The sequence below is a fragment of the Vombatus ursinus genome, unplaced genomic scaffold (genome assembly GCF_900497805.2).
Source record: "Vombatus ursinus unplaced genomic scaffold, bare-nosed wombat genome assembly UNPS02014170.1, whole genome shotgun sequence".
Taxonomy (NCBI): Eukaryota; Metazoa; Chordata; class Mammalia; order Diprotodontia; family Vombatidae; genus Vombatus; species Vombatus ursinus.
The window spans coordinates 1,020,661-1,048,634 of record NW_020953948.1 but is presented as its reverse complement, the minus strand read 5'-3'; the positions used below and the strand labels follow the sequence as shown (position 1 = coordinate 1,048,634).

At 44.3% G+C, this 27,974-nt stretch overlaps 1 protein-coding gene across 1 annotated transcript; it reads right to left on the bottom strand.

Annotated features, from left to right (window-relative positions):
* Positions 1-108: 108 nt before the first annotated feature.
* LOC114041209 (zinc finger protein 260-like) lies at positions 109-27,974 on the bottom strand. The gene is made up of 5 exons (XM_027859554.1): positions 27,731-27,974; positions 25,152-25,240; positions 8,687-8,813; positions 4,319-4,414; positions 109-2,260 (listed from the first exon to the last, which is right to left on the bottom strand). The coding sequence occupies exons 1-5, from the start codon at positions 27,762-27,764 to the stop codon at positions 363-365; spliced, it is 2,244 nt and encodes a 747-aa protein (XP_027715355.1). The 5' UTR covers positions 27,765-27,974; the 3' UTR covers positions 109-362.

Genomic DNA, 27,974 nt, shown 5'->3' with positions numbered 1-27,974 from the left:
GTCAGTAGTATATTGCAGGAAAGAGAAGGCTATTTTTTTCTTTCTCAGTTTTGTTCTCGTGAATCTTATCTAATGTAAGCTTCTTGAGAGCAGGGATGGCTTCATTCTTTCTGTTTCTATTTCCAGTGCATGGAACAAAATGGGTGCTTAATAAAGATTTGTTGCTCAATAAATGACAAATATGACTAAAGCTTTAAACACTCTGTTAATTTCTATTTGAAAGCTGCGGTGAGGAATAAATCACACTTGAAGGCCTTCTAACACTCATTACGTTTATAACTTTTCTATCCTGATATGAATTCTCTGATGTTGAATGATTATGCATCTGCACTGACTGGAAGCCTTTCTTAGGAGCCCCATTTTTAAGGTTTCTCTCCAGTATGAATTTTCTGATGTTGAATACATTGTATCTTCTGGATGAAGCCCTTTCCGCATTCATCACATTTGTAGGGTTTCTCCCCAGTATGTGTTTTCTGATGGCGGGTAAGAGACATACTCTGGCTAAACACTTTCCCACATTCACTACATTTAAAAGGTTTTTCCCCAGTATGAGTCCTCTGATGTCTAGTAAGGAATATATTTTGGCTAAATGCTTTGCCACATTCACTGCATTTATAAGGTTTCTCTCCAGTATGAATTCTCTGATGAAGAGTGAGGCTACAGCTATGACTGAAGGCCTTTCCACATTCCCTACATGTATAAGGTTTCTCTCCAGTATGAGTTCTTTTATGAGAAATTAGCGCTGAGCACTGCCTGAAGGTCTTACCACATTCATCACATTTATAGGGTTTCTCTCCAGTATGAGTTCTCTGATGCTGTGTTAGGTAAACTTTCTGTTTGAACGCTTTTCCGCATTCATCACATTTATAGGGCTTTTCTCCAGTATGAATTCTCTGATGATGAGTAAGGCCAGCACAATGAGTGAAAGCTTTCCCACACTCATTACATTTGTAAGGTTTCTCTCCGGTATGAATTCTCTGATGTTGAGTAACCTGGTTTGTGTGGCGGAAGGCCTTTCCACAAACATTACATTTACAAGGTTTTTCTCCAGTATGAATTCTCTGATGTAAAGCAAGGACTGCGGTATCATTAAAAGATTTTCCACATTCACCACATATATGGGGCTTCTCCCCAGTGTGAATCCTCTGATGTCGAGTAAGATACAAACTCCGACCAAATGCTTTTCCACATTCACTACATTTGTAGGGTTTCTCTCCAGCATGGCTTCTCTGATGCTGGGTAAGACTTCCCTGCTGTGTGAAGGTTTGCCCACATTCATTGCATTCGTAGGGTTTCTCTCCAGTATGTATCTTCTGATGCCGAATAAGGTACTGACTCAGGCTGAAGGCTTTGCCACACTCACTACATTTAAAGCGTTTCTCAGTGGTATGAATTTGCTGGTGTTGAATAAGGTATTGACTGAGGCTGAAGGCTTTGCCACACTCATTACAATGATAGGGCTTTTCTGCAGTATGAATTCTCTGATGTACATTGAGTGACGAGCTGTCACTGAAGCATTTACCACAATGATTACATTTAAAGGGTTTCTCTTCACTGTGCAGTGTTTTGTGTCGAATGAGGTGAATTTTCTGCCTGAAGGCTTTTCCACATTCATTACAACCATACGGTTTCTCTCCAGTGTGAATTCTCTGGTGCTGAATAAGGTGCATGCTCTGTCTGAAGAATTTTCCACACTCACCACATCTATAGACTTTGTGTCCAGCGTGATTTATCTGAGGTTGAATAAGGTGCTTCTTTTGTGGGAAGGCTTTGCCCAATTTGTCAAAATCAGAGATTCTCTCTACAGGAGGTATTCCATTATACTGAAGAAGGTGCGAGTTAGAATTGGAAGCTTGACCGTGTTCATATTTGTAAGGTTTCGACCCCGGGGACATTCCATTATATTTAATTAGTTCAGAATACTGCTTAAAGCTGTTTCCATCTGTATCATACTGATGAAGACTCCTTTTCGTAGCAATGCTGTGCGGTGCAACAAGAAATGACATTTGTCCAAAACGCCTCCCAAAACTACCTGCGTGACTTCTCATCTCACTGGACATGTTCTTGGGGATAACCGTTACTTCCCGGGACTCTTTCTCTTGGCCCCTGCGTTGCTTCCTGAACTTCCCATCACAGTCCCATACTTGTCCTGAGGGACAATCCCAGGGATCATCACTCTTGAGTTTTTCCAGCAATGACTCTTCCATATACATGCCCCGTTTTGAAAAGGCCTCCTTGATCTCAGGCTTCCTTTCCCAATCTGAAAGGAGAAAAAAAAAATATCCGTGTGTGTGTGTATGTGTGTGTGTGTGTGTGTGTGTGTATACATGCACACACATACCTGTGCTCCCTTTTCTCTGTGCCAGGAGAGAAGAAACAGTCCTTATTTTTTTTGGTGGGGGGGGCCTAGGGTCAGACAGCTAGTAAATGTTCTATCTTTGAGGCCGGATTTGAACTCAGGTCCTCCTGAATCTAGAGCTGGTGCTCTATCCACTGCGCCACCTAGCTGCCCCAAGTCCTCACTTTTTAACAGATACTTACTAAGAGCTAATGAGACCAGTGAGGAATGGTGAGCATCAGGACCTTACTCATGTGTGAATATCAACATCTGCGAAGGGATATCAATAAGAAACCCTGCAAATAAAATGAACATGGGAGAGTGCATAGGCTTTATTTCATCATTAGATAATTCAGACTGGGAGAAATTCTCCAGTTCTAAAGATGAAGGCAGGCCTCCTGCCTTGTGGAAGAATCCTGGTGAAGCGATGCAGGAGAGGGCCCTGGCTCGTAGCACAAGTTAAAGCAGACTTGAGAACTAAGGTAGGGAGGCAGTCTTCCTGTGTAGAGCCCCGCTTAGGTATTTCCTTTGGTGGATTCTATAAGACCTGTGGTTTCTGAACCACTCTTTCTGCTTCATTCTAGAAGGTACCAGTATTCAGCACTTAACACAACTCAGAGTTTGTAGATTTAAAGGGATATAACACATACTAAGGATTCAATAATTTCCAAATCATAAAGTACCTAAAAGATAAAGATCGAGGAGAGGTCAACCAGAAAGGTGGGAAGGTAGTGGTTGAATGAGGGTCCCTGGTGTTAGAGAATAAGTTGATGGACCAAAGGCTCATGGATTTAGAATTGGCATGGACCGTAAAGGCCACTGAGCCCGATCCCCTCATCTTACAGATGAGGAAATGTAGGCCCAGATTCATCAGTCAGTCAGTCAACAAGCATGTATTAAGCACCTACTATGTGCCAGGAACTGTGCTACACAGTCCCTGCTCTCAAGGAGCACCCAGAACTTATGTGACTTGTCTAGGGTCACAAGGCTAGTGAGTGTCAAAGGTAGAACCTGAACTCAGGTTCTCCTGACTCCAGTCTCGGTGCTTCCTCTTGATAAGGACAATGGGAAATATCAAAGGACCAAGAAGGATTTATGAAGACACCTTGGGGTTAAAACCCAGGCCCTCATCCTTTCCCTCCCAGACACCTGGAATAGGCTATCGTCCTTGCCTCCCACTCTGGCTTTGAAAGCCATTCGTGACAGACATTTCCCTTTCCACTTTTCTTCCTCTGTTCCCTCCCATGTCCACTTCGATGCCCCGGCAACACAGGCCTTCTTGCTGTCCCTCCCACGTCTGGAAACTCTCTGGCCTCGTCTCTCCTTCCTGGCTTCTTTCAAGTCCCAGCCAAAATTCCACTTTGCACCAGAAGCTGCCCCGAGACCCCACTTTGCACTCTCTGTGCCGATTACCTCTGAAGGATCTTGGATACAGCTTGTTTGTACATAGCTGCTTTCGTGTTGTTCCCCCCACTAGACTGTGAGCTTCTTTAGGGCCAAGATGGTGATTTTGCCTTTCTTTATATCCCCATCACTTTAGCAAAGTGCCTGGCATTTAGTAAAGGCTTGTTGACTGACTGATTCCAAAGCCTGTGCTGTTCCTCCTGTATCGTGCTGCTTCTCATGAGAGCAGAAAGCACTGGATTCTGAGTGTAGATGGAAGGATTAGCCTGGAAAACAAGGAAGGACACCTCTTAACCTTGGACTAGAGAGAACATGGAAAGAGATGTCAGGAACACGGCTGCACGGTAAAGGAGGGGGAAGGGTCTCAGTTCATCGTCTAAGAAACAAGATAAGGCTGCAGACAAAGGGTCATTCAGCACCAATACCCAACAACTTCTGCCCTTCTCCACAAGCCTGAGGTCAGAGGGAGGATTTGGAGGGGTGCTTCTTGCGCATAATTTCAGAAACGATTTTCCCTGATTTAGCGGCAGAGCTGTCGTTCTGGTAATTCCCACCTTTTGGTTTTCCTTCGCTTACCTGGACAGGAAAGTCTGAAGACTTTGCTATCCAAAGTCCATGGTGCTTCTGTTCGCTCCAACCTGGCGATCACATCTGGCTTAAAAACCTGAAGCCCTGCTCGTAGAAAAGGAAACAACAAAGTGCCTGGAGCATGGTCATCAGGAATTCAAACCCAATCCCATCTACTCCTGGGAAAAGGGCATGTGAGGAAGGGGAGGGCAGTGGCTGGCACAGAGCTCCTCAGAAGCAGGCTTCCAATTACACTGCTATGAAACACGATTGCACAATGGATCAGGGAATCCGATAATTACTTCACTCGATCCTTTTCCTGCTAGGATAGAGACCATCATCAACCATCAATCTCTTCAAACATTTGAGCTAGTCCTTGAAAGAGGACATCGTCCACACACTCTATAATCCAGTTACCCTGGCCAATCTGCTGCTCCTCTAACACTACACTTCATGTCCCCTTCCCTGTGTCTTTGAACTGGCAGTCCCCCATGCCGGAAATGCCTTTTAAGTTTCCCTGGCTTCCTTTTGAGACTCAGCTCAAATCCCTCCTTTTGCAGGACACCCGTCCTGGTCCTCACTCACCCCCCACTGGCTAATGCCTTCCCTGGGAGATTACCTTTCACCTACTCCGTGTGTATCTTGTGTGTACCTCGTTATTTACGTGTTGTCTCCCCTATTAGAACGTGAACTCCTGGGGGGCAGAGACCTTGTTTTTGCCTTTCTTTGTGTCCTCAGGGCTTAGGACAATGCCTGGCACATAGTTAGCACTTAATAGCAGCTTACTGACTGAGGATATGGAACATCTAGTCTCGGACTGCACTGAAGCTGCCAATTTCCAGTTGTTTAAAGCAAAGAGAGCACAGTGCAGAAACACTCTTGTCTCTTGCCTCTGTCTTCTCCCTGAGGCCACACTTCAAAACCTCACAAGATTATCATTCGCTTTCTCCTCTTCTGCTCTAGTTTCTGGGGAAGAAGCGGGCTTCCTCCTTGCCAAAGCTAACCTCTCTACTCCCTGGCTTCCCATCTCCGCTGGGAGCTTGTCCTGTCAATCATACCTTCTCATTTTCATCTTTAAGCTCTTCCCAACCCAACTCCTGCCCTGTTAAGCAGAAACATACCCAGGTATCCTGGGTCCTTAAGAAACCTTCACTTGGCCACACTACCCATTCAAGATGCCATTTCCCTTTCGCAGAAGACGTCAGAGATGGTTGTTTAGATTAATTCCCTCCACCTCCTAATGTCTCAACTTCTCAACCCCTTGTGTTCTGGTTTCCAGCTGTACTGAAACTTTCTTCCAGGTTACCACTGTTAGTCAAGTCTTTGCACTCCTTACCTCTAGCTCACGACTGACCATCTTCTCTTCCCACGTAGTCTTTCCTTCCTAGGTTTCCATGGCACTGCTCTTTCTTCCTTCTCTTCCTCATCAGTCAAGTCAATAAGCATTCATTAAGTGCTTACTCTATGCAAAATACTGTGCTAGGTGCTAAGAACACAGAGAAAGGCAGAAGCATAGTCCCTGCCCTCAGTGAGCTCCCATTCTAATGGGGGAGACAACATATATATAACAAAGTATAAACAAAATACATACAGACTAGATAGAAGGCCATCCTAGAGGGAAGACACTGGCAGCTGGGAGGCCTGGGAAAAGCCTCCTGCAGAAGACAGGGTATGAGCTGAGCCTTGAAGGAAGCCAAGAAAACAAAGAGGCAGAGGTGAGGGGATAGAGTAGTCCCCCCCCTAGAGAAAGGCATGGAGATGGGAAATGGAATGTCGTGTGTGAGGAACCACAGGCAGGCCAGTGTGTCTGGATCCCAGAACACAAGCGAGAAGTGTCAGAAGCATGGGAAGGTAGGAAGGGGCCAGGCTGGGAAGGGCGGCTTTTCTGACTGTTCCTTCTTGGCCTCCTTTCATGGAGATTCCCCCGACTCTCACTAGCTCAGCACATCTCCTGCCAAGCTCTGTCTGGGCCCTCTTCTCTTCTCTCTCCGCTAGATCTTAATCCTTTTGCTGTCACGCACTTGTTGGGCTGTCTGGTGGAGCCTATGGACCCTTTCCCAGAATAAAGATTGTTGCCTACGTTTATAATTGAAGTAAATGTTAAATTTTAGTTAGATGAGTAGAAAAAAAATGTAATTTGGTTCTCATCTAAATTCAGACCTTAGGTTATAGACTCTTGTAATAAAAATTAATAATAATGATATTTATATAGCACTTTAAGATTTGCAAGTGTTTAATAAATACTATCTCATTTGATCCTTAGAAGAGCCCTGAGAACTAGATGTTATTATTATCTTCATTTTATAGATAAGGAAACAGAGGCAGCAGAGGTGAAGTAACTTGCTCAGGGTCACACAGCTAGTATGTATCTGAAGCTGGATTTGAATTCAGATCTTCCTGACTCCAAGTGCAGCACTCTATCCACTGTATCTCCACAGTCTTTTGATGATCTCATTAGCTCCCACGGGTTTAATTACCACCTCTGAAGTAGTAACTCCCCAATTTCTTACAGAGCAATGATACTGCCACCTGGACATCCCATTGGCTGTTTAAACTCAACATATCTCAGAGGGAATTCATTTCTACCTTTTGAGACAATGTGGAGGGGGGGATGGAATGATAGACCTGGAATCAGGAAGACTTGGATGGACAGGAGAAGGGAGAGATGAAAGGCAGGAAGACTGGTTAGGAAGCTACTGAAATAGTCCAGGTGAGGGGTGATGAGGATCTAAATGAGGCTGGTGGCCATGTGTGTGCTGAGGAGGGAATGGATGGGAGAGAAATTAGGGAGGTACAACTGACAAAACTTGTCAGTGATTGGCTGTGGGATGAGGGAGATGGAAGAGTTGTCAGTGACTCAAAGGTTGCCCATCTGGGTGACTGGAAGAATGGTGGTCTCCTCAATGGCAACAAGGACATTACCAAGAAGGGCATTTTGACTGAGGAGAGATAATGAATTCTGTTTTATTTGTTTTGAGTGTGAGATGTCTGGGTGGAGATTTCCTACCAGCAGTTAAGAATGTGTGACTAGAGTTCTGGAGAGAGAATGTGGCTGGAAATGTAGACCTGGAAATGACCTGCAAAGAGATACATACTTAAGGCATGAGTGACCTTCAAGTATATGAGGGGCCGTCACATGGAGGAGGGCTGAGTTTTTTCACCTTGGCCCTAGACAGCAGAGGGACAGTGGGTAGAAGCTGTAAAAAAGCACATTTAGACTTGACCTAAAGAAAAGCTTCCTAAAATAGAGCTTATTCAAAAGTAGGAGGTTGAGCATGGAGGTAGTACGGTCCCTTCATGAGAGATTTCAAACAAAGAGGATGACTATTCAGGCCGGAGGGATTTTTCCAAATAAACATCATACCAGATGGCTGCTGAGGTCTTCTCCTATCCTGAAATTCTGTATTTTTTTTTTTAAAAAAGTTTTAATGTGTAAAGTGATGCTTATTCCCACACCCTAAGTTTTTGCTTGCCCAATTACTTTTGGGATTATCTTTTTCCTTTGGGGTAATCTTCTCTTTTGCCCTAGCAACAATCTGATTCTTTTCTGGAAGCATCAAGTCAGTGTGGCAAGGGGTGCTCATGGATACACTGATTCTGTCATATGTGTCTCTGGGCACCAGCGTCTGCTCATGGATGAGAGAAGCCACATCAAAACCTTGAGGTTCTACATTTCTGAGCATGTGCTGCGAGAACTCAGCATTCTTTCAGGGCCACTGGGTCTGTGTTTGGCCCCACTTGTTGGGCTCTGTACCACCAATACACCACATGCCAATGGAAAAGAATAAATGGTTTCCTCAACAAGACCTCTTTCAAACACTGAGTAACTGTGGGGATACGCATACCGTTGCTAGTTTGGAAGTTTCAAGTGTGCTTGAGGTGGGCTCAGAGATCTCAAGTCCATGATTTGCATGATTTTGTGAGATTCTCCACAACGAGCAAGTGCTGCACCATTTTAACGATTGCCTATGCAGGGGCTTCTGGGAAACACTTGGATAAAGTTCTAGAACCCTCACTGCTCCCTCTTAGTATCCCTGGTGGCCTTCAAGGCTTAGCTCATGTGCCACCTCTCTATACCTCCTATTATCTCACATTTACTTCTCTGTGAATATGTTCAAACCCACATATTGAATGTAAGCTTCTCCTGGAGAAGGTCTTTTGATTGTTTTCTCTGAGTCCCTATCACCTCAAATGGTGCCCGGAACATGCCAGTGCTTAATAAATGTGTGATGAAATATTAATAGCCCTGCTCTGTATGCTAAGCCAAAACTCAGCTAAGAAAATCAGATCCTTTTCCCCTCCCCAGACTTCAGAAAATGAGAACAGAAAGATATCTAATGGGGAACGTTCTTTGTCCTTGAAGAAAGCCATCCTTACCCAAGGAGACCAGGTTCCTGTAGTTCTCCAGCATCACATCCCTGTATAAGTTCTTCTGAGCAGGGTCCAGTTGCCCCCACTCTTCCCGAGTAAAGTCCACAGAAACATCCTTGAAAGTGACCAATTCCTGAAAGATCAAACACATTCCTATTTATTCAGGGCTCCTTCTGCCCCCAAATGATGTGGGGAGAGGTGAGGGTAGAAGGCAAGATGTTTACTGGCCACTTCAGAATGTCTGCATTTTGTGCTAAACTGTGTAGCATGTAGATAGTACTGGTTTATTCTGCACCCCCATGCCCCGACACCTCATCGCCCAATAGGAATCCCAAGGAATCACCTCCTTCACTTATTAAGCCCCTAATCTAAGCACGTAATTCATGCAAGATACATCTTGAAATTAGACACAGGACACCACTGTCCAAATGTTAATTTTTCATTACACATAATCACTGTCATAATGTTATAGGATTTGTAAATCAGGAAACAACCTTTGAGACCATCTAGTGTAAGAATCATCGAGGCCAGCCAGTCAGGATCTGGCAGGAGTCACCCTACAACATCTGGCTTTGCAGCTTCCTCTTCCTATATAGCATGTGAAGATCTGGTTGTACTGCTAGCTTCTTTTATGAAGATGAAGGAGACTGCTCCCTGAAAATGACCATGTACATGCCTATGTGAATATTCATGACCTCATGCCCTTTTGGGTATGAAATGGAATTTTCCCCTTGACAGTTATGACTGCCTACCTCTCTCCCTTGTTAAAATCCATACCTGTATCAACAGTAATGCTTCCCTGCTTTTTGTGTGTTAAATGAAGTTTCATACACAAAAGGGCCTGGAGGCGCCCCCTTGATAATTATAACTGCAGGATCCATTCCCCCTTTGGAAATCCAATCTTGTATGAATGTGCAAGATCTCAAAAGCAAGCCGCAATCCCCTCGATGAAGAGCCCTGTTGGCGTTGCTTGTTATTCAGCTGGAAACAGGCCTTGAGGTTACTTCTTTGGCAATAATTGAGTAATTAGAGATAAGGGAACTCAGCTAGTTTGAAAATAGAATTTTAGAATTAATGTTGACTGCAGACTTTTTGTTTCCTGCAGACCTATGCAGTTTCCTGATTCTTTCTGCTGTTCTTCACATCTATAGACCCAAGATGTTCTTTGTCTCTAAAAATCAGACTTCATAAATAACTCTCATTTTGGGCCCTGGTGGAAGAGATTTTTTATAATACTTTGCTTTCTGGGATGATAGGCAATGTTGTTCTCAAATCCCTCAGTTTAAGAGGTCTTGGAACAGTGACATGGAATATTAGCAATCCAATCCTATGCCTGCCAACCCCATGTAGGCCAGTCAGTTACATAGAATCACTGGGAATCTTCCACCTGGGGAGGCATAACTAAAACGTCGGAAAAGGAAGGGAGCAATCTTTGACAGGGCCACCCTCTGCAAACTGCTCTGAGAATACAGGCATCATGTGATCCACATAATCGGTGTGAAACACAACCTACAGACACAAAGCAAGGCACAAACCAGCAGAACAACAGGGTCCTGTGGTCTGAGCATGGGGCCACCCTCAGCTGGCTGTCAAAAAAAAGGTCCTTCAATAAATTTCAGTAGGATTCTGAAGTTTTGTGCTCTCCTTTGGTGTAAGTGCTGACATTACAAAATCCCCCATTTAGGGAACATCTGCTGCTAAATGGTGGGGGCTGTTGATAGGAGAGCTTGAGCACTTCTTCATTTCAAAAGCCCCCACACGCCTCTAAATGAATTCACCAATTCCTTCACCGTCACATACTAACTAATCTATTATTTCTGCTATATACAAAGCTTTACAAGTATATAATCTTATACTGTCTAATAAAATGTACTTTCTAGTAGTAGCTATCTGGGACTTAACAATTTACCTAAATAATTGACCTTTAACTACCTCCTACATTCTGGTCAGACACTACAGGAGTCCCTACAAATTACTTCCCTATAAAGTACACTCATGGTACTTTTATTTATTTATAATTCTTATAACTTTCCACCTTTCTTTGTGGTCATTCATCTTGCTCCATCTGCCCTCCCAAACTATCTGGATCTTACCAAAGATAGGGACTGGACTGGTACATGGCTACACGGAACTGAATGACATATGTATGTACGTATGTATGTGTGATACATGGAACTGGAAACTCCCTCTACCAAAGCAAGTTGTCACCTTCCCTGAAACTCACAGTCTTAGAGACCTGCTCAGATCACTGAGAAGTTAAGTGACTTGGCCAGGGTCACACAGCCAGGATGTGTCAGCTGCAGGCCCTGGAGCCAGGTCTTTCCAGCTCCAGGGCTAGACCACTAGTCTTGGAATGAGCCTCCAGGGATGACTCTCTAAGCAATACGTGCAGAAAAAGTATTCAACAAAACTTAACTGAAACCAAGAGCCAACATTATTTGCATATATCAGAAGCAATGCCATTAAAAATCATAAGAAAGCAAGGCTATCTACCGCTGCTATTGCTTTTCAAAAGAAGTCAAAATGCTAGCAACGGCCAGCACTGAATGGAGGGGAGGGGAAGTCCTGCGATCTCGATGTGAGTATTCCCATGAGTATAGATTGTGCCCCATTCAAACTTTCTTATCCCATGCAATATCTGGCTCTACTATCTGAGATCCTCCACAGAAGGTCCACCCCATAGGCCAAAGGCCTTTCTCTAGGGCTTTTTGCCATTTTGTGGGTCCTAGGGCAGCACTTGGAATGGCTGACCTTTACCCTTTGCTCTTGCTACATGACTGGCCTACATCCTTTTCCACCAAAGATTTCTTGTGCCACTCTTCCCAGTTAGGTCATGAGTGGAAAAAGGGTACTGCCTCCTTCCACCTACCATACAGCTCTCCAATTCCCTTGGGGTCAACCACAACTTTGTTCTTCAGAATGTTGTATTTCAACATTCCTATACATGCAACTTGGCTTGGAGATGTTTGTGTTAAAAAGATGGCTTTTTATATTGTGTAAGGGATCATGGAAAGCACTAGACAATTCCCCCAAACGCAATGTGTCCCATATCCTAAGCTGACATCAGTGTCCATCGGCAGTGCTGGTCTCAGACAGATGAACCAATATGCTCATTCACTGGACGGTCATCCAACTGCATGCAGAGTCTGGGCAACAGACATTTGGCATCCCCTACATTGTTCCTGTGTGCTCTGTTAGGCTGATACCTGGAGTAAACAGGGATCTCACTGAAGGGTTTAGCAGAGCCAGCACAATATCCCTGGCAAGCAGTAGCACTTGGAGGACCTTACCAGTCTGGCACAGGGCATTCCCCAGGATAGTGCCAAAGAACTCTGTAAGCTCATGTCTGTCTCTCTGTTTTATGCCTTGCTTTTGATGAAAAAATCAGAGGGTCACTGAACTGATCTTAACATATGCATGAGAAACCCTTATACTTTTCGCCTAGATTTTGTTCTTACCAAGTCAAATGGTATTCAACAAACATTTAAGTGGCCACTGTGTGCCACCTCTAGGTGAGCCCATTGTTAAACATTTATCAGCATGTCCCAGTATGGTTCTAGAAGCATTGTTTGAGCTCAGGAGGGGTCCATTAGAAGCCTCAGAAGAAGCTGGAGGGATAGCGGTAACAATTAATAATAATAACTGGCATTTAAACAGTCCTTTAACATTGCAAAGTGCTTTACAGTGACTATCTTATTTGAGCCTCACAAGATCCCTGTATGTGCCAGACACTTTGAGGCACTAGAGACGTTAAGACAAACACCCAACACACTCCTTCCCCTTAAAGAACTTCCATTCTTCCGTAGGGATATAATGTACATGCAGATGAAGAAGTTCAGGGCAATTTGAGAAGGAAAAGAAGTGAGTACCTGAGGAGATCAAGAAAGGCATCATGCTGAGCTGAGCACGAACATGAAGCTTTTGAAAAGTGGAGATGAAGAAATGAATTCCAAGCATGGGAAACAGTCATGGAGATGGGAGGACACTGGAGGACAGGGCGCACTCTGGGAAAGGACACGAGATAAATCTGGGATGGCAGGCAGGGGCCAGCTTGTGGAAAGGCACAAATGTCCGCCAAGGAACCAAGAGGACTTTGGAGCAGAGGAATGGACACTTAGACTCGTGCATTAGGAAGATTATGTTGGCAGTGATGGAGAGGATGGATTGGAGAGGGAGAGGAGAGACCAACCAGCAAGGCACTGTGAGGTTTCATGTGAGAAGTGATGAAGGCCGCACCGGGATATGGTTTGTGACTGAAGAAAGGGTGATGTGAGAGACGTCTTAGAGGTGGAACTAAGAACACTTTGTAGCAGACCAGACGTGGGGTCACGGGCCAGTGAGGGAGAAGGCGACTTCAAGGTTGCAATATAGAGAATTATAAAGCATTTAGCACAGTACCTGGCACATAGTAAATGCAATATAAATAGTAGTTTTTATTGGCTATTATTAGTTTTCCATTCACTCATATTTGTAGACTTGGAGTAACCATTTACTCTTCTCCCTCCCTCCACCCCCTATCTAGTCTGTTATTAAGAATAAAGGGAATCAACAGTATTAAGTGTCAAATTTGCATACTTCTAGTAATGTTCATTTTTACATTGAAGAAAAAAATTCATAATTTCAAATGATACAAATCCTGAGAAATGTGACAATAAAAACTTGCACTTATTTCACCCTTTCTTATCCCATCATGTGTTCAATCATCCCTTTGTTTGATAGCTGCCCGAGAGGGGCTGCCGGAGGGCTTCAACACCTGCCAATCTGGAGTGGGGATGAAGTATGTCCATGTTGAAATTTTTGCTTAAAATCCCATACAAAGTAGGGAATTCCTTCATTCTAGCATATGCTATTTCTCTAAAACAAAGAACAAATTAAAGGAATCTATCCTTACAAAATGGAAATCTATAGGAAGTATCATGTAGGCACAAAGGGAGATCACCAATCAGGTAACAGCTTTCTACCATGGTATACTAAAGTAGATCGGGCCAACCGAAATCACCAGTCCTCATTCTTTAACTAAATTCAATTGCACAGTCAGTCAGACAAATGGTCAGTAGACACTCAGTAAATAGTAGGTTGAAACAATCTATTTCAGCTGACTTTTTTATAGGTTTGCTCAGCTCTTTGAAGGAACTAACTGAATTTACATAATTGATTTATATGATTTGAAACAACCCAGGAACACATAGTCCAAGAGAAGTAATTAACAAAACAATTACTTTTTATATGGTTGGCCTTTCTTCTCGAAGAAGACCAAAATGCCATCACTATGTTGGAGTCAAGTTACAATGTGTCCAAATGCAGCTGACCAGACCAATCCGAGCTCGGAATGCTCTACCACAGGTTGGGCACAAATAGTCCATGTGAACATTTGGGCTGCATGCTCTAACTTTGCACATCTCGCATTTCTTTTGAGCTCCTTCAAGTCTGCTTTGCTCACAGAGCACAGCACCTTCTCTGACAAGGGCAGGTCATACTTTTTACTTGTGTATTAATAGCTGGAGAGGCTTCATATGTAAACTCAGAAAAGTGAATGATTAAGAATGGAAAATTATGGCTTCAGAAGCACATCTACTAATAATTTTACAGAATTTAAACAGTAGGGGCAGCTAGGTGGCGCAGTGGTTAGAGCACTGGCCCTGAAGTCAGGAGGACCTGAGTTCAAATCCGGACTTAGACCAAACACTTGACACTTACTAGCTGTGTGACCCTGAGCATGTCACTTAACCCCAATTGCCTAAAAAAAAAAAAAAAAAAAAAAGAACTTAAACAGTAACCTTTACATTGGGAGCTTATAACTAGAGGGATCCTTCCCAGTAAATCTATGCTATTTGAGTTATATTAAAATATAATTCAAAGAGGAATATCATATTGCACCTTTGGATTTGTGCCATTACTTCTATTTATGTAGTAAGAGGCCACAGGAACAAAGCCCTGGAATGATTTACTTTTATTGAGCTAATTCACAAGGCTGAATTTAGTGAATACAACAATAGATTTTCAAATGTTCAAATGGTTAACTAGCAAGATTCAATATATGTTTGAACTGGCTATCTATACAATGCTAAAATATGAACATCAACAGCAAAAATCTCATGTTCAAGTGTAATGTAGGTAGGCCCACTGCCACCTAAGAGATTTACCCTGTGAAAGTACATATGCAAAAGCCATACAGATGGCAAATCTCTGTTGTTTTCTACCAAAGGCTCTATTATCTGGGGACTTATTATGCATCTCTTTTAATTGTTAACTTTGTCATACTCTTGGCTTCTGGAAATAAGTGGGCTTTAAACTGGCAGCTGGGTGGTACAGAGGACAGAGGGCTGGATTTGAACTTAGGAAGCCATTAATTCAAATCCAGCCTCAGGCACTTACTAGCTTTGTGACCCTTGGCAAGTGACTTAACCTCTATCAGGCTCAGTTTCCTCACCTGTGAAAAGTGAATAATATTACCACCTACCTTCACGGGTTGGTGTGAGGATAAGATAAGATAATATTTGTAAACACTCTGCAAATCTTAAATGGCCATATATATGCTAGCTATTGGGGCAACTAGGTGGTAGAATGGATAAAGCACAGAGCCTAGAGGAAGGAAGACGAGAGTTTGAGTCAAGCCTCAGACACATAACAGCTGTGTGATCCTGGGCAAGTCACCTAGCCTCTGGGTCTCAGTTTCCTCAAGTGTAAAAATGGGGATTATAATAATAGCACCTACCTCACAGAATTGTTTGAGGAACAAAATTGAATTTATATATATATATATATATGTATACAAAATGATTTACAAATCTTAAAACACTATATAAATGCTAAGTATTACTAGCAGTAATGAATGGGTTAAACATCTTTTTTGAAAGCTTCGAACAGGCATTTAACAATTTAGGTAGCAGCTTAAGGAGTTTCTACTGTCAAACCTGAAAACCAGGAGGCTCTATGGTGTAGAATTGTCTTATGTGACATTTATGCTGCTACAATTACAAACTGCCATCTAACTGAAGCCAATCTGGAAGCATGGCCCCTTTAAAAAGGGGTTTCATACATATCTGCACTTACACTACATTAAGAAGACAATGAAGCCCCGCTGAATGCAATAAAGCTGTATTTGGAAAAAGCACTGATTCATTTTTTCTGAAAAGGCCATGATAAGGATGTGCTTGCTTATCCGCATGGCTAAAGTACACTCTGCAACCCAGGTCTATCTTTTTCTCAACACCCAGTATTGAGATGGGTGAGGGTTGATGCTTTAACTTGTAGAAAGAAGCCACTTAACCCTGTCTTGACAGAAACTCCAAAAGTAAAAATCCTAGAATGTCATATACAAAATCCCATGTCAAAGAAAAAAATACTCCAAGTATTCAGCAAGACACAGTTCAAGTATTACAGGACCTCAATCAGGATCACACAAGACCTGGCAGCTTCTTGTTTAAATGAGAGGGGATCTTGAAGCAGAACATTCCAAAAGGCAGAAGATACACGTTTTACAAGCAAGAATAACTTACCCTACAAAGGTGAGTATAATCCTACAAAATTAAAAATGGATATATAATGAAATAGAGGACTTTCAAGTCTTCTCATCCAAGGACCACAGCTCAGTAGGAACTTCAAAATAAAAATATAAAAGTCAAGAAAAACACCAAAAGCTAAATTTACTGGAGCATTGGGAAGGGGGTAGATGGCAAGGTACTAATGTTCTAATGGGGAGACAGATCAAGCATCCTTTCACAACCTAAATATCTGGAAAGAGTATTGAGGGAGTTAAATAAGAAAAACACAGATGGGCAGGGGTGGATCTGTTCTGTTCTGGGGACCTGAAGCAAGGAATGAAGAGGGAGTGGTAAGAGAAATACTCTAGTATAGCAAGGATGAAGAAGGGGGTGGAACCATCCATGTCTTATAACTGGGGTTCATGAAGAGAATATGAAATATGGAGGAAGGGATAGAGGGAGGGGGCATTAGATGAGCCTCACTGTTATATGAAATAGACAAAGGAGGGTGGAACACACACGAGCACAAACAGTAAGGTGAAGAAATCCAGTGAATGTGATGTGGGATCAAGTGAGGATGAGGGAAGGAGGGCTTAAAAGCAATGATAATACTGGGGTGGGAAGAGTGATGAGCAAAATAAAGTTCCTGGTCTTGAAGCAGAGATTAAAAGGAAAAAAAAAACCCCTAGAATTCAAGGTTGGGAAAGGTGGGGTTTGCTGATGTCTAAAACTGGGAAATGGACAAAAGTAAAGACATCGATGACCAGCCTTTCTGGGGAGGTGGAGGCGATGAAGAACAGTCACGAGACCGAAAGAAACAACAAACCACTCCAGCCAACCAGCAATGACAGCAGCCCAGGGTGATACTGACGTGAGGTCAGTTACAAAGCATTACGACGGGTGGAGGAAGGTTACCGGGGGGATCGTCATCCCATCAAACAACAAAATAGATTTGATCGGAGAACAAGTCTGCCAAGAGCCAGGAACGAGGCTTCCGGCAATCTGTTCTCAGCAGGGGAAACAGAGAAATCCCTGCATTCAGATTCTGAGCCGTCAGCACCCCCAAATACCACATAAGGAAGCGGCAGCGGCGTCTGAAAAGAGAAGTCCAGGAGACTGGCAGGAGCTGAGTGAAAAGAGAAGAAACTGTTCCAGCGTCAGCATCATTTTAAGGCCCTCGAGAGACAAATTTTAAGGTTTTTTCAGAGGGAAGGAATCAATTGATAATGCTATTATCGCCATTAGAAGATGACTGAAAAATCATCACTGTAGTTCTATGTGTCTACTTTCTCATTCTATAAAAATGACGGGGTTGGATTTAGCAGCCTCGAAGGTCCCTTCCAGCTCTAAATCTACTACTCAGACATCAAAGCCATGTTTGATGAAAATGTGCAAAGGATTGCGGGATTTCATAGAGAATTTTCTAAAGGAGACCGAATCCTCATGGTCAAGCAACTGATAAGCAATGTATAACAATGGTGTTAAATTCGCTGCCAGTATATTGACTTAGAAAATCACATGTTAACATTATATAGGTTTTACTGTATTTTTATTTATTTTGACTGCCACTTTCACACTTCTGGTGTAGAGCATACAAGAGCCTGAAATGAATGAATAGTTGTGGGATAGAAGGAGCTACGGAGTCAAGTGAGGAAATGCTCATCAACCAGGGGACTGGCTGTCAGCTGACAAAAGTCTGGAGTCACAGAAACTCCAAAAAACTAAGGCCAAAAAAAAAAAGCATTTAACCACTCACTATGTGCTACAAAAAGCAAAGTAAGTCCCTTGCTCTAGGTAGCTGGCATTCTAAATGCTAATGGACAAGACAACACACAACAGAGAATGACGGCCAGGGAGGAGTTAGTCTAGAAGCTTCCAGGGATAGTAAGTGAGGCTAGAAGGGAGTACCCCGCTAACTAGGACCAATGGTAGAGATGATTTGATTGTGGTTGATGGATCCAGAACTGGAGGGTGAAGAGGGTGGGGTGGGAAGGAAGGGGTCGCCATTCAGCGATGAGTCTGTACAGGAGATGGCCAGAGTTGGGAATGAAGTGAAGAATGGCTTGGGCTTTTCCTGAAATAGTAGTTAGGGAGAAGCAGGTACCAATTAGGAGAGTAGGGCCCCAGGGCTTGAATTTCTCCTTCTATATCTTTTTGTTAATTAAAAAGAAGCATTTCGTTCAATAGAGTAAAAACACGCCCTTAAAGGAACACCTCAAAGACAGTACCTCTTGTTTGTCCTTTCTTGAAAAGGACCATGACTCTCAGGTGAACTGGATTTAAGTGAGGGAGGACGGTGCAAAGTCACCAGCCTCACTTTCTCCTCCGAAGCCATCTGGGTGAGATATAGATCAGGAAGACTGGAGACGGCCCTGGATGCAGTGGGAGACCTTGGCCTTTTGAAGCTCAGGTCTTTAACAAGTCTTAGTCTGACTGAGGCAACGCCCATTCGGTGATTAAGACTAGGTAAGAAAGGAGGCAGAGAATGGCCTCTTTGCCTAGTCAAAAAAGAAAAAAATCAAACTGGGAGGGGAGGAATCTCAGAGTTTCTGGCCAACATAACAGAAACAATTACTATTTACATTCACTCTGAGCCAATCAGGGCCCGCAGAATGACTACGTGGCGCTCGGCCTGGGACCTATTGCTGGCCAATCAATTTTTGTCAATTAAAAAATAAGCATTTGGTTCCACAGAGTAAAAACACACCCTTAAAAGAAAACCTCAAAGACAGGGTCTCATACAACATTCCATGACTTATGTGATCATGAAGGTAACTTTGTTCAACGACTTGAGCATCAGTTTTAATGAGGCATAAAAACAAGGAGATACATGTTCAAATGTGCCACCATTCTCACGAGAGAAAAGAAGTCCTTCCGAGGCTGCCCTCTGTGTGAATGATGAGCTAATGGCATGGTGATCTGGCAGCATGGTCTGGCCATCCACAGAAAGAAAACAAATGGGATGACGAATATACATCGTCCATAGGAAAAATTGCAAAATGGAATAGAAGACAGAATCAAACGATTTCTGAAGTATAAAGAACACGTTTAACAATATGCACACAGAGTTAATGTAATGAGCTGGAATGAAAGTGATGAAGCTTCTTCAGTTGAATCTGAAGCAAGAGATGTAGTCATGACATGGACATGATAAGCCAACAGGACAAATGGAGACCATCGAGAGAAACAAGTAGGGAAACTGTGGGTGTAGAGGCATCACAGATAGGAATATAATAATACATCATCATAATAATACAGCAACATGATAATACAGTAATACAATATTAGGTCCCTGGCAGACATTGAATGACATTTTTTTGGTTTAGACTGGTGATGTGCTTGTGTAAAAGCTTTACCCACATTATAGATCAGAAATTCACCTTTAACTTGAACTTATGCATTGGAGCAGAAGAGGATAAGCCCACGTTCAGCCAGACAGTATGTGTCCGAGCACCTGAATTCAGACCTTCCTGTCCCTAAGGCTCACCCTCTATCCACTCTGAAATTCTATTTCAATAAAGGAAAAATAAATAAAAGATGGAGACTAAATTACAATAAGGCAAATGAGTAGATCAAAGAACAAGTCAGAGAATGAATAATTATAGTAGAGACAATAACCGTGAGGGCACAGACCACAATTTATGGGATGTGGCTAAAGCAGTTGCCAGAGGAAAATTTACAGCTCTGAAAAAAGAACAAATAGAGAAGACAATGAATAGAACAGCAATTCAAAGAGAACACATTAGCAATCCCAAAACGATATAAAAGAAGAAATTTTGAAATTTGAAGAAATAGAATTGAAAACTAAAAGGTTATTGAACTGATAAACAAAAAAGAGCTTTTTTTTTTTAAAAGACTAACAAAATCAATAAGCCATTAGCTAATGTGATTAATGGAAAAAAAAAAAAGGAAAACCAAATTACCCGGGTTAAAAAAAAAAGAAAAAGATGAAGAAGGAATTCATAATGAAAGGAGAGGAAATAAAGAAGGTTAGCAGAAATTTCTCTATCCCATTACATGCTAACAAAACTGAATTTCTTAAGAAATATAAAACATCCAGATTACCAATCCAGGAAACAGAAAAGTGTAAAGAAGCTCATCTCACAAAAAGCTGTAAACAAGCCGAAAGTGGAGACCCAAAGGAAACCAAAAACCCCAACGGCTTGGACCAGATAGATTTATAAGCGGATTCGATCAGACATTTAGAGTGCAATTCCTATGCTAGATAAACTGCTCTCAGAAATAGAGAAAGAACTTCCTCTAGCAAACTCATTCTGTGACACAAATACAGACCCCACCCAGGGAACGTTAGAGGAGGAGTATAGACTGACATCACTAATGTATATCGATGCAAAAATTTTAAATAAAATATTAACAAAGATGCTGCAAGACATCTGAAAATGATTCATTATGACCAAGTCTGATTTATAACATGCCTAGAAGGATGGTTCAGTGGGAGGAATACCATTAACAGAATTGATGGCATTAATAAGAAAGGCAAAAATCCCAATGATCTCAATAGCAGCAGGAAAAGCCTTTCACAAAATGCAGTACTGATTTATGTTTTTAAAAAGTGCTTAAAAAGCAGAGCTATGAAGGATCTTTGTTTAACAGCATCAAAAGCGTCTAGCTATAACCAAGAGCTAGCATGATTTATAACACAGAAACACTCTCTCAGCAAAATCAGGGATGGAAAACCCTCCCACTCCCTAAAGGATGCCAAACACAATTCAATTTTTAAAAAATTTCCAACGTGCATTTATTGTACACCTATTATACACAAAGCCCTCTTTTTAGGCTCTTGGTAAACAAGGACAAAAATGAACCAGGACATGTCCTTCAAGATCTAACGTTCTATGGGAGGGTATAATGTGTGCAGATTAGTTATGCAAAAAATATGTAAACTTATAGCAAGCGATCAGTCGAGTATTTAAGCAACTAACACGCTGGGCACTGCACCAGACCCCAGAATACAAAGAGGAAAATCAAACACTTCCTCCCTAAATGGGGGTACCCGTGACCAGGGGAGACAAGCTGGGTTGCTGCACATCTGAGTAGAGACAATCTCTTTACCAAGTAAATAAATGGCAACCTGAGGGGCTTGAGGCTGGGGACAGTGGGGGAGATGAGGAAAGGCCTGATGGGGGAGGTCGCCCTAGAGCTGAGCTTGGAAGGAGGCCAGGGAGGCTTCAGAAACAGGCGGGAGGAGGAAGACACGGAGGACAGCCTGTGCAAAGCGGAGGTGGGAGGTCAGCAGCCAGCAGGTAAGTTCAGTGAGGCCAGAGTTTGGGATGACAACCGGTCAAGGAAATGGGCATTTTCTAAGCAAGTGAAGGCGCTGGGCTAAACCCTTAGGATACAAAGAAACGGCAGGACGAACAAAAGCATCTCAGCTCTCAGGAGCTCATGGTGAGGTGCAGCAATATGTAACTAGTCCAGTAGGCAGGCTGGACCCTGGATTGTGAAGGCCCTTACATGCCCAACCGAGGGATTTACGGGTGACCTGAGGGACACTAGGAATCTCCTGGGGCTTCTGGAGTAGGGGCATGCTCTGACCTGGCCCTTAGGAGTAGCACTTTGGCATCTGTGTGGAGTATGGACTAGAGAAGGAGGCAGGGAGATCCGTCAGGAGGCTGGGGGAAGGAGGCAGGGAGATCCGTCAGGAGGCTGGGGGAAGGAGGCAGGGAGATCCGTCAGGAGGCTGGGGGAAGGAGGCAGGGAGATCCGTCAGGAGGCTGGGGGAAGGAGGCAGGGAGATCCGTCAGGAGGCTGGGGGAAGGAGGCAGGGAGATCCGTCAGGAGGCTGGGGGAAGGAGGCAGCGAGATCCGTCAGGAGGCTGGGGGAAGGAGGCAGGGAGATCTGTCAGGAGGCTGGGGGAAGGAGGCAGGGAGATCCGTTAGGAGGCTATTGCTCTCATCCAAGTAAGGTAACAGAGGTCTGAACCAGGATGGTGGCTATGTGAGCAGAGAGGAGATGATGGGAACAGGTGTTGTGAAGGAAGAATTGATGACATTTGGTAACTAACTTGGTAACATAAAGCGGAATGAGGCTGAGTGAAAAGAAGATGGTAATTCGAAGGCTGTCAACCTGGCGATTGGAAGGATGGTTCTACAAACCATCTGTGACTCTCAGTGGGGGCAATTCTTTATATGAGAACTCTGTTCACTAATACAGATCCCAAACCACCTATGACGCAACAGTAAAGAAGTCCTCGGCTATTTATTGTCTGCGGAACACGGAGATTAAGACGCTTGGCTGTGGCAACTGGGAAATTACTGGTGAAAAGGGAGAGAGTGAGCAAGGGAGGTAGGAACAGAGAAAGGGAAGGGAGGAAGGAAGGGATGGGAGGAAGAGGGGAGGAAGGAAGGATTTTTTTAAGTGTCTACTATGTGCTAGGGACTGTGCTAAATTCTTTACAAATACCTCATTTGAGCCTTACAATAATCCTGAGATGTAGGCACTATTATTATTTATATTTTACAGTTGAAGAAACTAAGGCAGAGGTTAAGTGACTTGCCCAGGGTTACACAGCAAGAACGTATCTGAGACTGGATCTGAACTCAGGTCTTTCTGACTCCAGGCAAATTGGAATGTAGGAAAATGGGTTTAAAATGGGTACCATACACCACATACTACAATAAATTCCAAGCAATCTAAGTATAAAACCTTCATGCTGTTAGACAGAGGAGAAAGGACGGCTGTATCTCACCAACACAACATAGATGAAGGAAGAGCTCGTATCCAGAAGTGGCACAGACATTATAAACCACAAAAACGTCAACGAGGTGGCCTTCTTTAAAGGGGCCGAACAGAAAAACTGGCCGAGTAAATGACGCAGAGGGTCAGGCCCCTTCATCGAGTGCATTTAACATACCAGGGAAGCCTATCTGATAAGGGACACCCAAAGTCATGTAGAAAGGGACTCAATCAGTCCCCGGTGGAAGGAAGGGGGTGTCTGCAGGAAACCTGCACTGGGATCCTACTGTAATGCCTTCTTGTACTATCAATCAATCAACAAACATTTGCTAAGCACCTACTATGTGCCAGATACTACTATGTGCACTTGTGAGGCAAGTGCAGTGAATGGCCTGAGAGCAGCTTTGGGTTCTCCAAGACTTTGCCAAGACAGAGCGGGCCCTGGCCGGGCCCCCTGAGCTGAAATAGCTGGAGGATGTAAATGGTCATGGGCAACATGGTTGTGGGATATAGAGACCTATGGAGTCAACTTGGGAGACGCTCATCACCAGCGGACTGGCGGCCAGGTGACAAAAGGCTGGAGCCACAGAAACTCTAAAACACTGAGACCAAAAACAAAGCCCAAACGTACACGTCTGTATATACGCACTCACACGCACATTTTTAAATGGAAAAAACGGGGATACTTGGACCACACGTTCAGAGGGAAATAAATAGAAGAAATTATCAAGGAAAAAGCTGATGAGTTAGATAGGAGACAAGAAGATCTGCGTTCAAATTCCACCTCAGATATCTACTGGCTACATAATCCTGGGCAAGTCGCTTAACCTCTTCACACGCCACCTTCTTCACTGGCAAAATGCGTATGATAATAGTGCCCATCTCAAAGCATTGTTGGAAAGGTCAAATGAGATAAGATGTTACTATAGCTGCAATTTCCAAGCAGAAGCTGCAAACCAGAGCACTAGGTTGTTACAGAAATTAAAACCATCTGCCTGATAAAGATCCATATGACTAAGTGCCTTCCTCACGCCTTGCACAATGCCCTAAGGCAAAAGCAATTAAAATGTTATTTCTCATTTTAACAGATGAGGAAAGTGAGGCTCAGAAAGATGAAACCCCTTGAGCTCTTGATTTACAGAATTTATCGCCTCAAGAGAACATAATGAGAAAAAATGTCAGAATGGAGAAAAGCGTCCATTGGATGAAGAGTGAAACAATATGAACAGTCAGTTCACAAAAGAGTCAAAGCAAATAGCAATCAAACACTGAAAATGTTCTGTTTCTCCAATAATTAGAAAAATGAAAAGGAACACAACTATTAAGAAGTATCTACAACCTTAGAGACAGCAAAACACTAAAAATATATAAAAATGATCAAATCAAAAGTTGGAAGGATTATGGGGAAATAGGTACACTCATACATAGCTGGTAACATTGCAAACTGGTACCGACTACTGTGCTGGAGAATAAATTGGCAAAGGTTAACACAAATCATAAAACTGGTCATAGCCTTAGATTTGGCAACCTACTACTGGTAATAAGTCTCAGGGAAATAATTTAGATGGGGGAAAAAAGATTGATTTGAACAAATATGTTTAGAGCTATGTAGTATGTAATTATTAAAATCGGAAACAACCCAAACCATGGCAGCCCATGGCAGACTAACACAAGAGAACGCTAGGGCACCAATGAGTACTTTAAATAAGAAAATTATGCAGACTGTGGAAGAGTCCATATGTAATAGTGAAAAAGGAAGGAACACTGAGGGAGGGTTCTAAGCAAACAGAGATCTTTCATTTCTAGAGTATCAGGTTTAGTGGAAAGAGCACTGTTCCTGAAGCTGGGAGGCTGGGTAAGTCCTAGTACCAGCTGTGCCCCTGGTATCTTCGAACAAATTACTGCACCCACCTGGACCTCAGTTTCTTCATGTGTCAAATGAAAGCTATGACCAGATGATGTCTAAGATTCCTTCTAGCTCTAAAAGGATTACCCTGTGATCTTTCTAGTGCTAAAGCTCTAGTCGAGAGCCTGGTAATGCCTTGTGTGGCCTTGGAGAAATCACTGAACCTTTCTGTGCTTCCTCACCAATAAAAAGAGGGGACTGGACTGGGGGATGGACTCCAAGCTCCCACCCCGAGCTGGACTGAGAAGCCTGTGAATTCCGCTAATTGAACAGCATTCTTTCAGGTGAGACACTAGGTGCCAGGGCCTGGAAGAGACTTTGCTTGGGTGGAGATGATTTAGAGAACATGTCTACACTGTCAGAAGAAAGAGAAGCCCAACTCACCTTGGCCTGGGCTGTCCAGAATCCAGAGGTCATCTCCTCCTTTTCTTCTCGCCGCCATCCTCCACACCTTCGTAGCTGGCCTTTCGCATCTGCTGGGCCGAGATAACAAACATCAGAGGGCTGCCCGGGACACTGACAGAGGAAGACGCTTGCACTAGGTCACTTAGTCAGGGGGTAGGGTTTGTAGCCAGGCCTGCGGGCCCTCTACTCTAGGTCAAGCCGCTTCTTGGAGAAATAAATACGAGGAGAGGGAGGGAGGAGCCCTAAGAGGCAGCATTACAAGGTCTCCAAGGTTCTCTCAATGAGTTCTGGTCTTCCATGTAAATGCTGGAAAGTAGGTGGTGCCCCCATTTCATGTCCTCTCCCCCCCCCCCAGCCCCCCCCCCCCCCCCCCCCCCCCCATGCTGGCTGATGCTTTGTGGGAAACGGGCAGAGGCCTTGGACCTCCTAGGTCCATCCGCCTCAGAGAGGGGATCTTCTGAATACCAGGGAGATGAGAAAACACCTTCAGCAGAATCATCTAGCCTTATTATAATTATACTATAACCCCCAGTTTACAGAAGCTGATTGCCTGGAATCACTGATTTCAGGGCAGGGCAGCAGAAGTCTTGGGAGGGGACAGTGCAATTGTTAGGAAGGAAAGGGAAAAGGATAAGCATTTATACAGCACCTACTGTGTGCCAGGCACTGTGCTACATGCTTTACAATCATTATCTCACTTGATTCTGGGAGGTTGGTGTTATTTTACAGTTGAGGAAACTGAGACAAACAGGGGTTAAGTGACATTCTCATGAAGTCACACAGCTGCTAAGTGTCCAAGGCCAGATTTAAACTCAGGTCTTCATGACTCCTGACCTGGCCCTTTGTGCACTATGGAGGTCACTGGCCAGCTCGGCTCTTGTTGGGGCGAATGGGCTATACCGAATGTCCAGTGGAGCAAGGTGCCTCCACCTCTTGGATTCAGAGGGCCCACAGCACAGCTGGAAGGGGAGGGTATAACATAGGAGGGGCTGCTATGTGACACGGTGGATGGAATGTCTGGCATGGAATCAGTGAGTCCTATCTCAGATACTTACTAGCCATGTGACCTTGGATGAACTGCTTCACCCTTGTCTGGGGCTGTCTGCCTCAGTTTCACTACATGTAAAATGGGGAAATAAGAGCACCTACCTCCCAGGGCTGTTGGTTGCAAAACCAAATATATCAAGTACTTTGCAAACTTCAACGCGCATTTAAATGCTAGCTATTACAGTTACTGTTACTATCATCATCACCCAAACACGCTCAGTTACTGATCCCTGCACTCAGTGAGGATAGGACAGTCCCTGCGGCAGCCATCACACAGAGAGAGTACTGGAGTCAAAGTCAGGAAGACCTGGGTTCAAATCCTCCCTCAGACACTTCCTGGCTGCGTAACCCTTAAAACAGGCACGCGGCCTACTTGTGCCTCAGTCTCCCTTGTAAAATGAGGGTGCAAGACTCAACTGCCTCCAAGATCCCCTGGAGCTCAGCTCCTCTGATCCTGACCTCCCTTACCCTTTGCAAACCTTATGAGACTCTCCAAAGGCTGGCTGTTATCAGAGGGCGGAGGCAGGCTGCTTTCTAGGAAGACCTGGGTTCAAGTCCAGCGCCTGCTGGCTGGGTGACCCTGAGTACTCAGCCACTTAATTCTCAGTGCCCTGGGCAGCTCTCTAGGCAGAACAGGTGCAGATCTGCATCGGGAAAGGGCAGTTCCATATCGGCAGTTCCCAGCACTACATCACAGGTCCAGACCATAGGCACAAACAATGACCCCAAGGCACCCAAGACTGATGCGCTGGAAGGAAGGAGGGAGGAAGGTTGCCTCGTCTCCTTCTATCAGTTCTCCATGTCAGTTCTGATCATAAGGAACAGCTGAGAGAAGAATTTTTCCTTCCCATGAACCAATTAACAATCCACTGTCCAGTAGACCTAAACGTCAAACCCAGCCCTGGCCCCGGAGAAGGGGAAGCTAGAGGAGAGAGAGGAGACAAAAGGGGGTCCACGAGGGGCCTCCGAGGTAGCATAAAGAAGCAGGGCTGGGTGTCTCCACGAGCTGGGCCCACCAAAATCTGCTGGGGTCAAGATCCAGGTAAACTGGAATTGGAAAACAACCCTCGAGGCTGGGGCTGGGGGGGGGGGGGGGGGGCCGGGGTTTCTAAAAACTTTTTTTTCCCCCCGGCGCCCCCATAAACTCTCCTGGGCGCGATGCCCCTTTGCCCCAAAGGGGTCCCTCCCCACCGGGGGGCGGGGGGGGGGGGCCACCGTGTGACTCCAGAGCGGCGGCTGCCAACTGTGTACAGGGGTGGGAAGGGGATGATGGGAAGAGGAGATAAGCAAGGACGCAGAGGCAGAGGCAGGTGTGGGGTTGAGCCTTCCTCCCAGATACCTCCAGTCCGGCCCCCCACGTCCACTGGGGATCCCAGGACCATCAGAACCAGAAGGGATCACAGAATGTGATGGATGAGGGAATTTGAGTGACTTGCCTCAACTCCCACAGTCAGGAAAATGGCAGAGCCAGACCCCCAGCCCACCCCTGGGTCCTCTTCTGAAACTCTCACCTCTCTCTTCCAGCACCGGAGCCCAGGCTTCCATGGCCACGGCCCTCCCTGCCGTTCTCTGAATCTTCAGACCGCACCCAAGTCAGGTCCCGCCAGGCAGGACAGGCCGGAGGCGCTGTCGTTCAGCCCTCTGAAAGGTCCCAGGTCAGCTGTGTCTCCTCCCAGGATTCATTTCTGCTCAGGGGAGGGATCCTCCACACCTTCAGAGCTGGGGCCTGTGGGCTTAAGAGGGAGGTCATTTTAG

Bases quoted from the DNA above. Each gene is read 5' to 3' on its own strand.
- LOC114041209 (XM_027859554.1), bottom strand. From the start codon at position 27,764: ATGGAAGCCTGGGCTCCGGTGCTGGAAGAGAGAG. The intron at 25,241-27,730 runs GTGAGAGTTTCA...TCGGCCCAGCAG, and splicing joins TCCGGTGCTGGAAGAGAGAG to ATGCGAAAGGCCAGCTACGA. The intron at 4,415-8,686 runs GTAAGGATGGCT...TTCTACGAGCAG, and splicing joins CAGGAACCTGGTCTCCTTGG to GGCTTCAGGTTTTTAAGCCA.